Below are 14,247 nucleotides of genomic sequence, written 5' to 3' on the forward strand. Positions count from 1 at the left end.
ATTACACTATACCTCAAGTGGGTGATTGTTCCATTAAAAACTATGGTTTCAAATCCCCAAACTCAAATGCACAGGTTTATACCGGGTTGCACTATCAGCAGCTGCAACTAGTATTCCTACAAGGCCTGGACTGAACGATAATTCTTTTGTCCAGTGAGAGTATCAACAGAATAACTGCATGATCAAGTGTCAAACTTTTCAATTTGAGTTTTGGAAAGTCCCAAGAAGCCCCTGTAGAAAAGTATCTGAGCCTGGAGGTACATCCTAAATGTCAGTGGCACATGGAGAAACATTGAGCACTACTGACCTCTAGTGGCCAAACAAGGTTTAAAATAATGCCTTTACCAAAACCAACCTCCAGTTTGTTAAAACATTTAGCACAAAATTTCTACCACTCCCAAACAAACAAAAAAGTCCCTTTAGAAAACACATTAAAATCTGTCTTTATTTTAAGAGCAAGGCACCCTTTTTTAAAAATAGCACAGCATTATGTGGTCATTTTTATAACAATATTAACATGATAAAAACAGCAAAATGTATGACAACAGGTATACCTGCTAACTTCAGCAACATGAACATGTGTGAGCCAGTGGGAATTCACCAGGAAAAGTAAGCATGTGCCAACTTTTCCATTATATCATTATTTTAGCATTTTTAAAGTCTGCACAACATTCGTGCACACAGGGGGCTCATGCATTACTAATGATCTAATTTAACACTGAAGAAAATTAATTACAAACACAATGCGCTGGCAAACCGCCCACATTAAACTATTTTCCAACAGAAACATAACATTTATTTAAAACATTATATAAAAGACTAGATTACAGTGTGTAAATATTAAACATATTAACAAATTATATACAGGTTTGGTCTGAGTAAAAAAAAATCAAATATTTTCACTCAATTCAAACTGGTAATTTTTTTTTTCTCCCCAGGAGAGCAACTTCTCACTGAGATAAAGCCTTTTCCAGAATGCCCATGTCGACCAGTGGCAAGGATGCAACTTCAAAAAACACCCTGAAACAGAAAGAATCAACTGTTTAGAACACTATAAAATATTAATACGCTTGTATAGTAATATATAACAAGAACATCATTGTAAATGATGGCTTTAGACCTACTTGTGTGAGTATTTGCTCTTGATGGCCTTCAGTTTCCCATCAGGAGGTGCTAAAAGCATAAAGTAGAGCTTTCTGGCCACAGGCGCCAAATCAGACATCTGGTAGCCGGAGTGGAACTGCAGGATGGGAGACTAAAGGACAAGAGAAACAGTGAAGTCTCCACAGTTGTTCATGCAAAAATGTTATAAAGATAGAAAACACATTCACTACTGGTCATTCATTACTTCGTCTGCTTTTTCGGAGTCAACCCAGGAACAAAAATAAAGTTACCCAGCATCCCTAGTACTACTGCTGCAATCCTAACTCAAATTTACACGGTGTTGGATTCACACTGTCCACCACGACCAGCAGTAGTGACTGAATTGGAACCACTGGCTGTGCCCAAAACAAACAACTGTTGGCAGCCTTGCAGTCAAAAAGAACCAGCGATGGTGTGGAAGTGCCTCAGGTTTTGTTCCTACCACAGTAAAATAACTTAAATTACTTATGACTTTACAGAAACATTATTGTGGTGGTGTCTGAACCACTGTTTAGAGGTTAAGGCCAACACGTTGTTAAACAAAAACCCTTCTTCGATCATGTTGAAGGAGAAACAGACGAACTGAGGGCTGGTATTTGAGTTTACTGTGAAGTGAACCTACCCATCCTCCAAGGTCTTTGGTGACCAGCGCCATCAGCAGGCAGGCTGAGGCCAACAGAGACCCTCTCTCTGTCACCAGCTCCATCTCCATCAGGCTCATCTCGCAGAAATACCGAGCCAGGGTCAGCGTGTCCATGCCTGCACTTGCACACTGCAGAAAGAGCAAAGCAAATACTTATGGGAAGCGCACACACCGAGATGCTAGAGTCAAAGTCCTAGCAAAAGACTCTCATGCAAGGAAATCTCTGAACATATACAAACACACACCTTGGCGTAGCGTCTGAGAAACCGATAAGGTATGGGGATGTTAATGTCGAAGGACAGTGTCTGCAGGATGCTGGCCTCCATGGAGATTAGCTCCTCCCTCTTGTACGCATCATCACAGATATACAAGAAGTCCTCGACACATGGTGGGCTGCGCTCCTGCAGGATCATTCAGAATCAGTCATTAACCAGAGTTTATTTAGGGTGTAATCCTTCCTCCTTTACTTGGGATTTTCAAGTCCTCCGATTAATTCAGTAAGCATGGCCAGTGTTAGCGATGTATGTATTGCATACATTTGAGTCAGAGATAATCACCCATGAGCTTTCACATTTGAAAAATGCCAAATGTTTTAAATCCACACCATTGTTTCACTAACCCAAACTACTTTTGTCATTTTATAACTATGTAATGTGCAAACAAGCTGCCCCTTCACCCCCCATTGCATTATCTGAAATGTTAACTGGATCCTGCTCTTACCTCAAATTTAGAGGCTATGAGCATGGCAGTGGAGCCGACAAGCTGCAGCATGTCCCTGTGGATGGGAGTGCAGGACAGGTAGTGGTCTGTCATCTTTACAGCCAGGTAGAGTGTCTCATGGTACAGCTCAAAGTTCTCCTAAAGAGACACAAACAGCGTCAGTCAGACACACTGGCACAAATTCAGAGTTCAGGTCTGAGCTCTGTATGACACATACTTCAGGAAGAAAGTCTCAAAGGAACAGCAGCACACACGCTCAGCTGTAACTCTGATTCAAACTACTGAAGCCAAACCCCCAGAGTTTTAATTAGCAGTGTCATTTCTTTACATTTACAAATGGATTACTTATGCTTAGCACCACTGACTTCTTTTATAACAAATTCACCAGGAGAACTCACCTGCACTTCGACCAACCAGTCGATCAGGATCGCCCTCATCTCCTGGTTGAGGCTGGGCTGCATGGCCATGTAGTTACAGAGGACAAACTTCTCCTGTAGGCAGTAAAACAGAGAGCAGAGGAAAAATAAATTAGTCAGGATCCCAGTTCAAACTTCTTTTGGAATTTGGTACCCGTGTTTTGGTTTGGCTCACCTCTCTCTGTTTGAGGTAGTCGAAGATATCCTTTGCGTACTCTGGGCACATGTAAATGTCCTCACAGTTCTCAGAGTCTATGTCAAACTCCCCTGGGATCTGAAAAAGTAAGGAGGTACTCAGCGTCATTCATCATGTCGCAGGGCTGACACTGGATGGGATGCAGAGTACACCCTGGACAAGCTGTCAGTCTATCACAGGGCTGACACACAGAGACAGACAACACTCGTATTCATATCTATGAGTAATTTAGAGTTGCTAGCTAACCTGACCTACAAATCAGTGGGAGGAAGCCGGAGTACATGAAGAAAACCCACACGGGTATGAAGAGAACATGCAAACGCCATATAAGGGTCAAACTTAGAACCTTCTCATCATGCTGCCTCCGTGTTCCAGAACTATTTATCCAAGTCAGAAGCTTCTTTGGAAATCTATCATTTCCCCTACCTGCTGTCTCTGGAGATGTGCTGGCACTTCTTGGGCAGCAGGGGGCACAGCAGCTGCCGGCTCTTCTACTGGAGCTGCTGCATCTTCCTGTGGCGCATCCTCGCGGAGGTTCTCCTCCGCCGTACCAGACTGTTCTTTCTCAGCAGTTGTTCCTCCTGAGCTCACCAATGAAGAGCTGCAGAGGGAGAGATTGGAATTCCATTTAAAATCAACACCTGTTTGATACCTAGTGGAGAAAGAGCAAGAAATAAAATCAAGAAAAAGTACTTTTTAAAATAAAAATTTAAAAAAGTACTTTGCCAAGTTGGCCTGATTCTTGGCTGACACAGAGGTAGAGCATGTTTTCTTCGCCGTCTTCTTCACAGGGCCTTTCTTCCTCCCTGGAATGTTGATATGCAGGCTATGAGCCTGTGAACAAAGTCAAGATGGGTCAAAACAACACAAAACACAACAAGTGTAGGAAGCCAAACTGCCTCCGACTACACAGTAGCCTCTCAGAGCTCCCTTGGTTTCACAGCAGGAGCGAGAACAAACCGACAAAATGCTCGTATCACACCCAGGTGAGGTGCACACATTCACACCACAGCACAGGAACTGTGAGCCCAGTTACACTTTCACAACAAGCTCAGAGATGCTGTGTGTCACTCACCCATAAGCGCACACACATTCCAGCTTAAGCTTGATTTATGGTTCGGCTTTAAATCCGCATAGAGCCTAAACCATAAGCTACGCATGATGTACACCATACCTATGGTGTAGATGCAACACAGAACCATAAATCAAGTTGTACGTCATTTATTTTGTGAGCATTATTTCTTATAAAGAACTGAAATTTTAAGTTGTGTTAGTTTGAAACCTGGTGACACTTAACTTGTACAGTGGCCAGCAGGGACATATTTTCAAAATCTACAGTTAATCAGAATGTCCATTAAGGTCAAATTAGTGTTAGCCAATGGATTCATGCACAAACACAATTTCTGTATACTGGACGTTTTTAGATCCGTCTGAGGGTGGAAGCAGTCCAAATTCTTCAGCTGTCGTCACCTAGGTTGGTGGAGGTCAAATTATGCAAAAGCTGTGATAATATGACCATGGCATTACACATGTAGTCCAGATACGTCCAATTCAGACCTGGTTTAACACCACATCTCTCACTGCCACCAAAGTGTTGGCTGCATTCAGCATCCCACTTACTTTGTTGAGGCTGTCATCACTGTCAGGACGACAGTCTGACAGACACTGACCGACAGCCTGTCATCAAGATGGAACAGCAGTTAAGACAAAATAACACACCATGGGAAATGATCCCGAACTCAGAAGTCTCATTCTGCATTCAAATAGCAGCCACTTAAATAAAACCTGACAATAACACTAAACGTAATGTTTCACAGAAAGACACTCGTATTAGACATTGCAGACAACACAGCTCCAGTTTTCCATCTGCCTCAAGTTCTGACTCTCCAGTGAAGAGCAGTGCAGCTTTACAAATCACAGCCTGTAGTTAAAGCAGGACTTACATTAGTGATGTCGATAAAAGCAGTCCTCTTCTTGGGAGCTCCGTGAGGAGGGGAGGACGACCTCTTCACCTGCGAGCCTTCCTCCTGCTGCACACACACAAACCGGAAACACCGCGGTATTACCGAGCTGTGCACATTACTTTATAAAACACAAGAAAAAATGAGGTTGTCTCCGTGTCTGGAGATAAATTCTGAAGCTCTGCTGCAGTGTGCTTTGTTTACAACCTGGTCACTGCTTACAAGCTGCATGGTTCTTTTACCTGCTTTTCACTTGTGGTTGCTGTTAGCTTGGGGATCTTGCTCCCTGCGGAGACGGTGGGTTTCTTTCTCCTCGGTAAAGGCATGGCTGGGTCCTTTATCCTCTAAAAGCAAGTGTTCCGGCGGCTGTAGTGCTCTGCTTCACAAGCAAAAATAGAAAGGAAACCCCGGGTCGGTTTTATAAACAATGCAGGGCGCTTCGATGCTAAGCAGTTTTAGCTAACTAAGATGCTGATTACATTGAGTATACAATGGGTCACACCATGCATTTCTTGGGAGGATTTCCACACGTGAACCGGGCTTAAAATTGCTCAAATTAATGTTTTACTTTACCTTATTCTCTAACTCGTGCTCGTCTGATCCAGTCGCTTGGTTTAAGGACGACAAACACCACATGTAACTTGTTTAAATGGTTTTAAAAAATACCCTACATTTGGGGGTTGCTTCCTAGACGAGAGCTAAAACAACAGTGTTTCACTGCGAATCCAAATCTGCTGCGCCTCGCTCTGATTGGCTGGAATTTAAGCAGCCTAAACCAATCAGTGCGTCGCTGAAGATGCCATCGCTAGGGAGCGTTGGTTTTACTGTCCCGCCCAGCGAGTCGACCTATAAAATAATACAGCTGAGGCGCTAAATCAAGGAAGAAATTATTGTGTTAGAGTTTGATTTTGTCATGTGATGTAATTATATTGTGTTGTTATTAATATTATAATTGTGTATATAAAGGATGGTGTTTATTTACATTTCGTTAAAAACTTAAGAATGCTGAATCAGAAGGTACTATTGATTTGCCTACTGATTTGCCTTTATAAGTTAGGTCTGGCACGTGCCGGGCTATTGTTTACATAGTCACACAAGATTGAAATGATTCTTAAAATCTATTTAAATGATTGTGGTGAGCATGAACTCACTGACACACAGATAAGTATTTCCTGAATCGGAGGACAAAGCGCAAAATGGGCTTACAATAATTACTGCAATAACACTTTTGATTTAAAAAAAATTGTCATAGAATTGAGGGCAGGTTCAGGATGAACACCAAGAGAATTAGTGTATCTCTCAGACATGACATCCTGTCCCATTTTGACTTGATTTATCAAATAATATGTAAACATTTCACTTAATGCACCTTTAAGAATTACACCTCCAAGCTTTGACAGAGTCACAAGCACTCTGGAAGCAACTGTGCTCACATGAAGGCTTTTTGCCTTAGACGTGGACAACAAGGAGGAGAGATGAAATAAAAGCAGTGTTGTGAGATGATGGCTCTCAGTAGGCCTCATTAAATGGTGCTGTAGATTGCACTGTGTGAACTGCAGGCCTTAAAGTTGAGTAGAGTACCCTTTTCAGATAAAGTGAACATGGAGGGAATGCTGATAGGATACCGCCCAGGGACTTGTATTCTTTTTTTAACCTGTTTGCTTTGTGCTACACTGAACTGAAAGGAAAACCAAGAAATATTTTTTACTTTAGAGCTTAAGATTTGTATTCTATTTTCTGATTTTGTACAGCCAAGGATTGGGAAAATAATCAATATTGTGAAAGTAATCACTAGTCACAGGTTTATATAAATCCACCTCAACCAAGTACAACAGTAAAATGTATTAAAATGTATTAATGTATTAAATGTAATACTGTATTAATGCATGAGTAATCATCAAATATGACACTCACATGAGCCCCTTTTCTTCTTGGCATACTTTTAATTTTAATAATAAATACATTAACCTGACAATACCTTTACTTAATTGATCTTTTCAATGCAGGACTTTTAGTGGAGCATTTTTACAGTGTTGTATTAGTATATTAACTTAAGGATTTCGAACACTTCCTCCACCATTGAAATAGTCTGGTTGCTGTTGTGCAGCAAAGTCGAAAGACCATGAAGTACTGTGTTAAATATCACTTATCAGAAGTCTGCATCTGGCATGCTTTACCTTCTCCTCCTTTCATGATAGTCTATTCATCAGGCAAACCCATTTAATTATCCATAAATCCAGCATAGGTTTACACAATCTCTATGCACTGACCACTACCTCTTGTTGTCATTGTGGTAAACCGCTGCAAATAACACTCACACACAACTATACACCTCTGTCTTTCTACTTCGCTCTCTCTCTCACTTGCACACACTCACACAGAGGAAGTGTGTGAAACTTGTGAACTCATTTGTCAAACCATTTCCGTATGAACTCATATACACTGGAGAAACCAAAGAGCAAACCGTTGCCTTGTTACTAACTGGTAAGTAGTTTTATTGAAAGCTTAACTGAGGCGCTGCATTTCCAGTGAGCTGCCTTTGTGCTGTTTACTGGGAGCCCTCGTGTAGAAACTTTGTGTATATGTAAGGTGAGGTGTGTTGCTGTAATTAAATGAGTATCTACATCTTTTAATCAGCCGGTTTTGTTTAGACAGCATTGTGTAGCACAAGAACATATAGAAATCGCCAAGAGGAAACATTCTTTATTAGCTGTAATTTGTTCCACATCTGCGCTTCATTCTCCATCTTGCCCTCCTCTCTGGGCTTTGTCTATTTTGAACTATTGTCCACTGAGTGAACCATGGTAGGGTATTACTGTGACACATCATATACATAAACCTTATATATGATGTGAAATGCACATGAAGAAACTGCAATCATTTGGTAAAGGTAATAATTCTGCTCAACAGAGACTTTCAGACATTTATGTGTGTGTGCAAAGCTCCTCCCGAATTGAAACTGTTACAGATGTCTTATTTATGTATGTATCAGCAATCAACAGTATAATATCTTCCATGTAACATCTGATTTAGTCCATTTATGTTCTGAAAACTTGACGATAAGCTACTTCAAAGCTCTGTCAGGTTGCCGCTATAGAGGCCAGCGCAGTATTTTTGTGCTAATCTAGTTGAACTTCCTGCTTGTCACATCCTGGTTGGGTGACAGCTCATATGGTGACAAGCTGTGGTCGGATGCCTGTGTCTTTTACTTTCCATCTGAGGCCGCAGAGGGGACTTTCTGTTCTTTCTGGCCTTCTGTTTTCTTCCTCTGTTTTCATGAGTCCTGATTACACTTTATGTTTCACCATTTCTTTTACAACGTTCTTTCAAGTTGCAGCTACTTCTCTAATCTGAAACAGGCCAAGATTGTAGAAATATCTGCAGAGCTGAGACTTAGAAGGACCCATTTGGGAGAAGTATTTATGTTCTGCCTGTCTTTAACAGAACATGTTGGGAAGGAATACTCCAATGAAAACACAAAAATTTGACAAAACAAGACAGTGATTCAAACCATCTTTTGTGTTTGTGCCTTGCTTAGGCCTTAACCATATTCTTGTTGGACAAAAAGATGCCCTAAGGAAATCAAATGTTTTTTCACTTTAACCAAGGTTATGGCTTTTATCCTCACAGGATCTGATGCAGGCAGTGAGTGCAGATTCAAGGGGAGCGCCAGAACCCACTCCAGAAAATCTTGGCATTGCAGAAGTCCCCTAAACATTTGGGTTCTTAAGAAGCTGCCAAAATATGACAGAGAACATAATCCAGTCCTTTATAAGCCAAATGGAAATGGTAGAAGCTAAAGTGGCCGGTTCTAATCAAGCCCAGAAGACGTTTGCTGAAGGGTTAGCATCAGCAGTGATTGAGGTCGCTCTGAGGGAGGTGTGCAGAGGCCGTAATGTTGAGGGTTTCCAGAGTTCAAGATTAACTGGGGCAAAGATGGATGATGGACAGGCTGAAAATCAGTCTTTCTTGAATGCATATGGGAAAGAAAGAGACATTTTGAACATGGGCACAGAGACGGATCCAGAACTGCAGCCCTCCAACGACACCCAGCCTGACCATCCGCCTCTGTCCCAGTCAGGGCTCCCCATCGTGGGATCCCTCGACTACCCCGATGCCCCACCAACAACCCCTCTCCTCCCTGAGCTTGAGAGGAGCAGACACAGTTTTGCCCGAAAGCTGAAAGGAGGCTTGGCAAACGTTTTCCTGCCCTCACCTCCCCCACCTACCCCAAAGGAAAATGATGATGAGCCAGACTGTGTTATCAAGGATGCCCAGGTGGAGTTAATGGAGCATCTGATGCAATCTCTATCCACAGATGATGTGGCAAGAAACTATTTTGAAGTCAGTCCTCAGCTTGAAGCCAAGATAGAGGATTTCGCAGAGGTTCTTTCATGTAACATCATAGAGTGGGTCCTGAGCACCAAAGGCAAAGAACAGATAGCAGACGATAGTGATCTTCATCTATTAGCCCAGCAGCTGGCTCAAAGCATCATCACCTCCTCCCTTGATGAAGCTAAATTGCTTGTCTAGCCTTTTGATCATATTTGTAATAATTCATGCACACACACAAGAGAGAGAACAAAGTATTAATATCCACAGATGTTACTTTACCGTACCACTGCCTGACACTTTTATTGAAGTGTGGTTTACTGCAATAATATTGTTCCATAATCTGAAGCTGATTTTTTTAAATGTATTTTCTTTTTGCCAATAAAGCTCAGTATTAATTCATCCAGATGAGGTCAATCCTGAAATATTACCTGTTTATTGCAAAAAATGGTTGATATGTAGTTAAACTGTGGGACTTTTTATGACGTGCATATCCTGAAAGCTGTACATTTTAGATGCTGAATTACAAACCTAATTTAATGGATTTATTCCAAAATAAATATAAAGTGCATAGGCAGTAAAACATTCATGGTTGTGAATGCAATTTTGAGTGAGTTCCAACAGCAATGACCACATATGTCCTTTAGATGGCAGCACAGGAGCAATATTAACCTATTCAGGTACCTGAACAACTGGGGTTTATTCAGTTTTCCATTTATACATAAATATACATGTCAGATTGTGAGAGCTTTGTATGCCTGTGAGTATTCTCAATAACTTTTTAAAAGTAATCCTTCTAAATGCACCTACAATAAAGACTTTATGGATAGTGACTGCACTTTTATTTTCATTATGTATTGAAACAGCACACAGTGAACCATCACCATCAAGATATTACTTTTTAAAAAACTATAGCAAAAGACAAAATTGTATTCTAGATGCCTGATGAATTTGTATCCCAATGCAAATAAATAATGCACCACACCATCGTATTGTATATTCAAGCGTGACATTTGGTAGTTATTCAGTTTGTTCCTGTCGGCCTAATACTCTGCAGATTGATTCAGTGCTCCCTTGGACTGAGTTGAATGTTGATAGGTTGGATGAATTTGTGTTCTGGCTCAAAGAAAACTCACTTTCATTCTCACTTACTCACTGAGGTTAGTGATGTGCTCCTGCAGAGCAAGAAATCATCAACTACTTTATCACAGCAGAGAATTGCAAACTGACTGAAAGAAAAGCTTTTCCAAGCCTTTAAACAGCAGTTTGGAATAAAGGCTTTCATTGTTCCCTATAGTCATCAGTCACTTATCAAAGATGTCTACTCAAGTTAAAAAAAAAAAGGTTAACGATCAAGTGCACAAGCCTTATGTTAGCGCTTTTATATGTGCATAAGCATGCACAGAGCTGCCAATAATCAAAGCTCTCTATCTCTCTCTTCACTTGGTCTTATCTGACTGCAGCTCAGGGCTGTGCCAGGATCATACAGCTCAAACATATGGGCATGTACTTTTTTTTTTTTATGCAGACACAATTCCTAACAATCCAAGGCGAAACCACTGGTCAACACCATTTGTAGCTTTTGTTTCCATTTTCTTTTTGGTTTGGTGTCCTTTTTTTCACCTTGTCACAACGATTTAACGCATCAAATGTTTTAAGGAGACTGTGAACAGAACCACCGCCAAAAAAGAAGCATGTGTGCTTTACCTACATAACAAAACAATAATCTGGAAACACTATTTGAACCAAGTGGGATACATATTGTTCTTCAGTTTTAATGTAGGTGACTACAGGAACAGCTTTTCAAAGGTGCTGATTGTACCTATCGCACTATTTTATGACGGTATTATGGGGTAATGGCTGCGAGTTCATAAATCTGAGTGAGTTGCATAGTGGAGCACTGAGGCTTGACCTTCTTTTTAACACTGTTTAAGCAAGTGCTCTGCTTTATTTTCTACCCTGGTAGTGTAACTGAGAATAAAGGAGAAGGACTAAACGGTGTTATATTTAATATAGAGCATGTGGCTTTGGAGGAGGGCTGGTAATACCTTCAGGACAGCAGTAGATGTAGTTAAACTACCTTTTGGGCTGGGTATTTATTTTTTGACAAATCATCTGCTTTGCAAACTGTGTTACAAACTGTAGCTAGGTGACTCCAAGTCTTTTCTGCATAAACACTATTGTATTACAATTTCTGTTGTTTAAGTACCCAAAGATTATTCTTGGTAAGACTGAAGTAAAGGAGTACAAAGTATAATCAGAACACTGAGAATCCATAGTCTGCCACAGCTAATCCTAAATGTTGCTACTCTTTGCTGTCATGTAATTGTTTCTTTAATTTACATTCTAATATTTTATCTATAAATGCATTTTAATGTTTTATCTGTTTGTGTGCATTATGTTGAGCACTGTGAATTGCCTTTGTGTAACAAAATGTGTTAAAGCTTCTATGGACTTTTATCTTTGGAGAGAACGTACCACTACTGGAATCCAATGTAAGCACTGTGAAACTTACCACAGGCTTTGTTTCACAGTCAAAATGCAGAAATTGGGTGGACTATGTTGTTAACATAACAAAACTCCCCCTGTGGCACTGACATCTCTATTCTGCAGTTCCTCCCAGAGGAGCTTGTCTGAGGTGAACTTGCTGTTGGTGCTTGGAAGCGTTTACCTCAAACTGGAGAAACACAGTGAGTTAATGATAAGCAGATCAGCCACAGCATGACCAAACAGGATCATGTGCTATTTTGCAAATCTCACTGGGATACTTGCACAAGCAAGTAATTGACAAGAGGCGTCAGCACAGGTGCTGACTGTCATCTTCTTGCAAATGCTGTCAGAGATTTGGCTGTTTCGGGGGTCAAATCCATGACCTTGTAATGCTGCGGTATCAACCTTCCACAGCTGTGCCCTCAGGACATCAACCTCAAATGCAAAACAATGTCAGTTTCATCATAACAACCATCTTTGTAGACATGGAATGTTTGACTTTTGTTTCACTTCTATCTCTTAATTTTAAGGCTGTGCATTTAACCATCTGTTTTGGGATATTTCTTACAGCCCGGGCCGTATTCATGTCTCACCTGCAAACCGCTGAATCCCCTTCCTGGTGACATTTGTATTGACAGGTCAGTGGATGGCTTTCACATCTGGGCCAGATCCCAGGTGAATTCCACCAGAACTTGACTTGCAGCCACCTGGATTCAACAACAGCTTTCTTCAAATTCCTGCAGCAAGTGGCCTCCAAGGCAGAAAAATCTCTGCGCACGTGACTCTGAGGCTTTTCACACCTATTGGGAAAACATTACAAAATGAAAGGAGAAAAAAGCAGAAGGTTATTTATAAGTACTTATTTGGTTCAAACTAGTTAAACCGAGTTTTGAAAATGACCTTTTAAGAGGAGACAAGTTTCCCGTGCCTCTTTTGACAGGCCCAACCTTGCCGCCCCTGCCAGCTTATCTGCCTTGCACCTTTGATAAACAGCTCTGACATTGGGCACACATGGCACTTTCCAGCTGTTTGTGGTGATCAAAAGAAAACAAAAGAAAGGCTGAACAGTAACCAGCCTTTATTGTCTGTTTAGGGGGAAAGTATGAGCTGCACCATGATTCTGTGTCCAAAGACAAGTTGACAATGCTGACACTCAAATTTGTTGCTATTGTTGCAGACAGTAATAAACTCTGCACTCGTTCCTCCATGAGCTAACATCTCCTAGTCAGCAGTCTGAGTGAAGTCTTGTTATGTTTTTGGAGACTGAAGTTAACATATTTAATCTTGACTACACTTGTTTTACAGTGATAAACTAGAAGGCATTGGGCAAATATTTGCTCCAAAAATAGACCACAGGGAATGCACAAGCACCGAAGGCAGCAATGTGGAGAGCACTGTTTGCATTTATTTTTTATTGATAATAAACCATGTTTTTTTTTACACTACTAACAGTTTTAGTGATTTATCTACTGATACTTGGTATAAAATGTTAGAAAAGGTGTTCAACCTAGAGTCCATAACCTACAGGTAATTAGTTTAAATTTGAGAAATTAAAACCAGTTTAATTTGGACTTTTTTTAATAGAGAATTTATTTGCGCAATTAATGAATAATTAACTTTTTGCTGATTAATTTTTGTGGATAGACTAACTGATTAATCCCCATTCTTAACTGCAACAACCATCCAATATAGCTTCACCAAACAGTTTCAAAATAAAAGCATCGTGACACATTAACTCCAAAGTGACAGGGCCCACATATTCAAAAATAGTCTAGATAAAATATATATTCTAAAATGGGAAACCCCTATAAAAAAAAAAGACATGGCCTGCAAATGTAGCAGTTTCTGTCTTTCTCTAGGGCCAAATACAAAAACTACTCTGAGTTAAATGGTGTAATTGAAAATAATATTATGCCTTTTTTTGTATGTTTTGCTTTGGCATTGGTGTCCTATGCCTCAAAAGCACCGCTGAAACTGAAAGAAATGTGAGAGAGCGCGAAAGCATTCCTCTACAGCTCCAGGGTGATAAAGAGGTTAACCCAGCCCCTCTGTGCTGCTCTGCAATCCGTGCAGCCCATCAGTCCACTGCTGTCTCCTCCTGCAGCTCCAGTCCCACTTTACGCAACAGCTGAGTGCTGAACGGACATGGACACATCCAAACTTTAACGTTCAGGTCATCGTTCTCCTCTCCTGCTTGCTTTCCTCCCATATCTTCACCCGCAGAGCCCCTAATGAAAACCTGCGGACGCATGGAGATCTAGTTTTGATCCAACTTTTGGTCAGTTGGTCAAGTCTTTGGAGGCTGTTGTTGGTTGTTGTTTTGCCGTTTCCGTTGTTTTTATGGTC

At 40.8% G+C, this 14,247-nt stretch overlaps 2 protein-coding genes across 4 annotated transcripts; one reads left to right on the forward strand and one right to left on the reverse strand.

Annotated features, from left to right (window-relative positions):
• Positions 1-239: 239 nt before the first annotated feature.
• ccnb3 (cyclin B3) lies at positions 240-5,837 on the reverse strand. Of its 3 annotated transcripts, none has more exons than XM_020619535.1 (13): positions 5,653-5,837; positions 5,322-5,458; positions 5,062-5,148; positions 4,739-4,795; positions 3,840-3,952; positions 3,545-3,719; positions 3,098-3,196; positions 2,905-2,997; positions 2,507-2,644; positions 2,032-2,187; positions 1,766-1,915; positions 1,125-1,255; positions 240-1,020 (listed from the first exon to the last, which is right to left on the reverse strand). In XM_020619535.1, exons 2-13 carry the CDS (start codon positions 5,403-5,405, stop codon positions 951-953), a joined length of 1,353 nt encoding a protein of 450 aa, XP_020475191.1. In that variant the 5' UTR covers positions 5,406-5,458; positions 5,653-5,837; the 3' UTR covers positions 240-950. The 3 variants fall into 3 exon arrangements, with proteins under 3 accessions (XP_020475191.1, XP_020475192.1, XP_020475190.1); XM_020619534.1 differs by having other exon boundaries at positions 245-1,020; positions 5,322-5,455; positions 5,653-5,834; XM_020619536.1 differs by lacking the exon at positions 4,739-4,795 and having other exon boundaries at positions 243-1,020; positions 5,322-5,455; positions 5,653-5,834.
• A 1,504-nt stretch (positions 5,838-7,341) lies between these two features.
• Positions 7,342-10,892, forward strand: LOC109971360 (uncharacterized). Its single transcript, XM_020619554.1, has 2 exons — positions 7,342-7,563; positions 8,710-10,892. Exon 2 carries the CDS (start codon positions 8,824-8,826, stop codon positions 9,610-9,612), a length of 789 nt encoding a protein of 262 aa, XP_020475210.1. The 5' UTR covers positions 7,342-7,563; positions 8,710-8,823; the 3' UTR covers positions 9,613-10,892.
• The last annotated feature ends 3,355 nt before the right edge of the window (positions 10,893-14,247 follow it).

The sequence above is a fragment of the Monopterus albus genome, unplaced genomic scaffold (genome assembly GCF_001952655.1).
Source record: "Monopterus albus unplaced genomic scaffold, M_albus_1.0 scaffold222.1, whole genome shotgun sequence".
Taxonomy (NCBI): domain Eukaryota; kingdom Metazoa; phylum Chordata; class Actinopteri; order Synbranchiformes; family Synbranchidae; genus Monopterus; species Monopterus albus.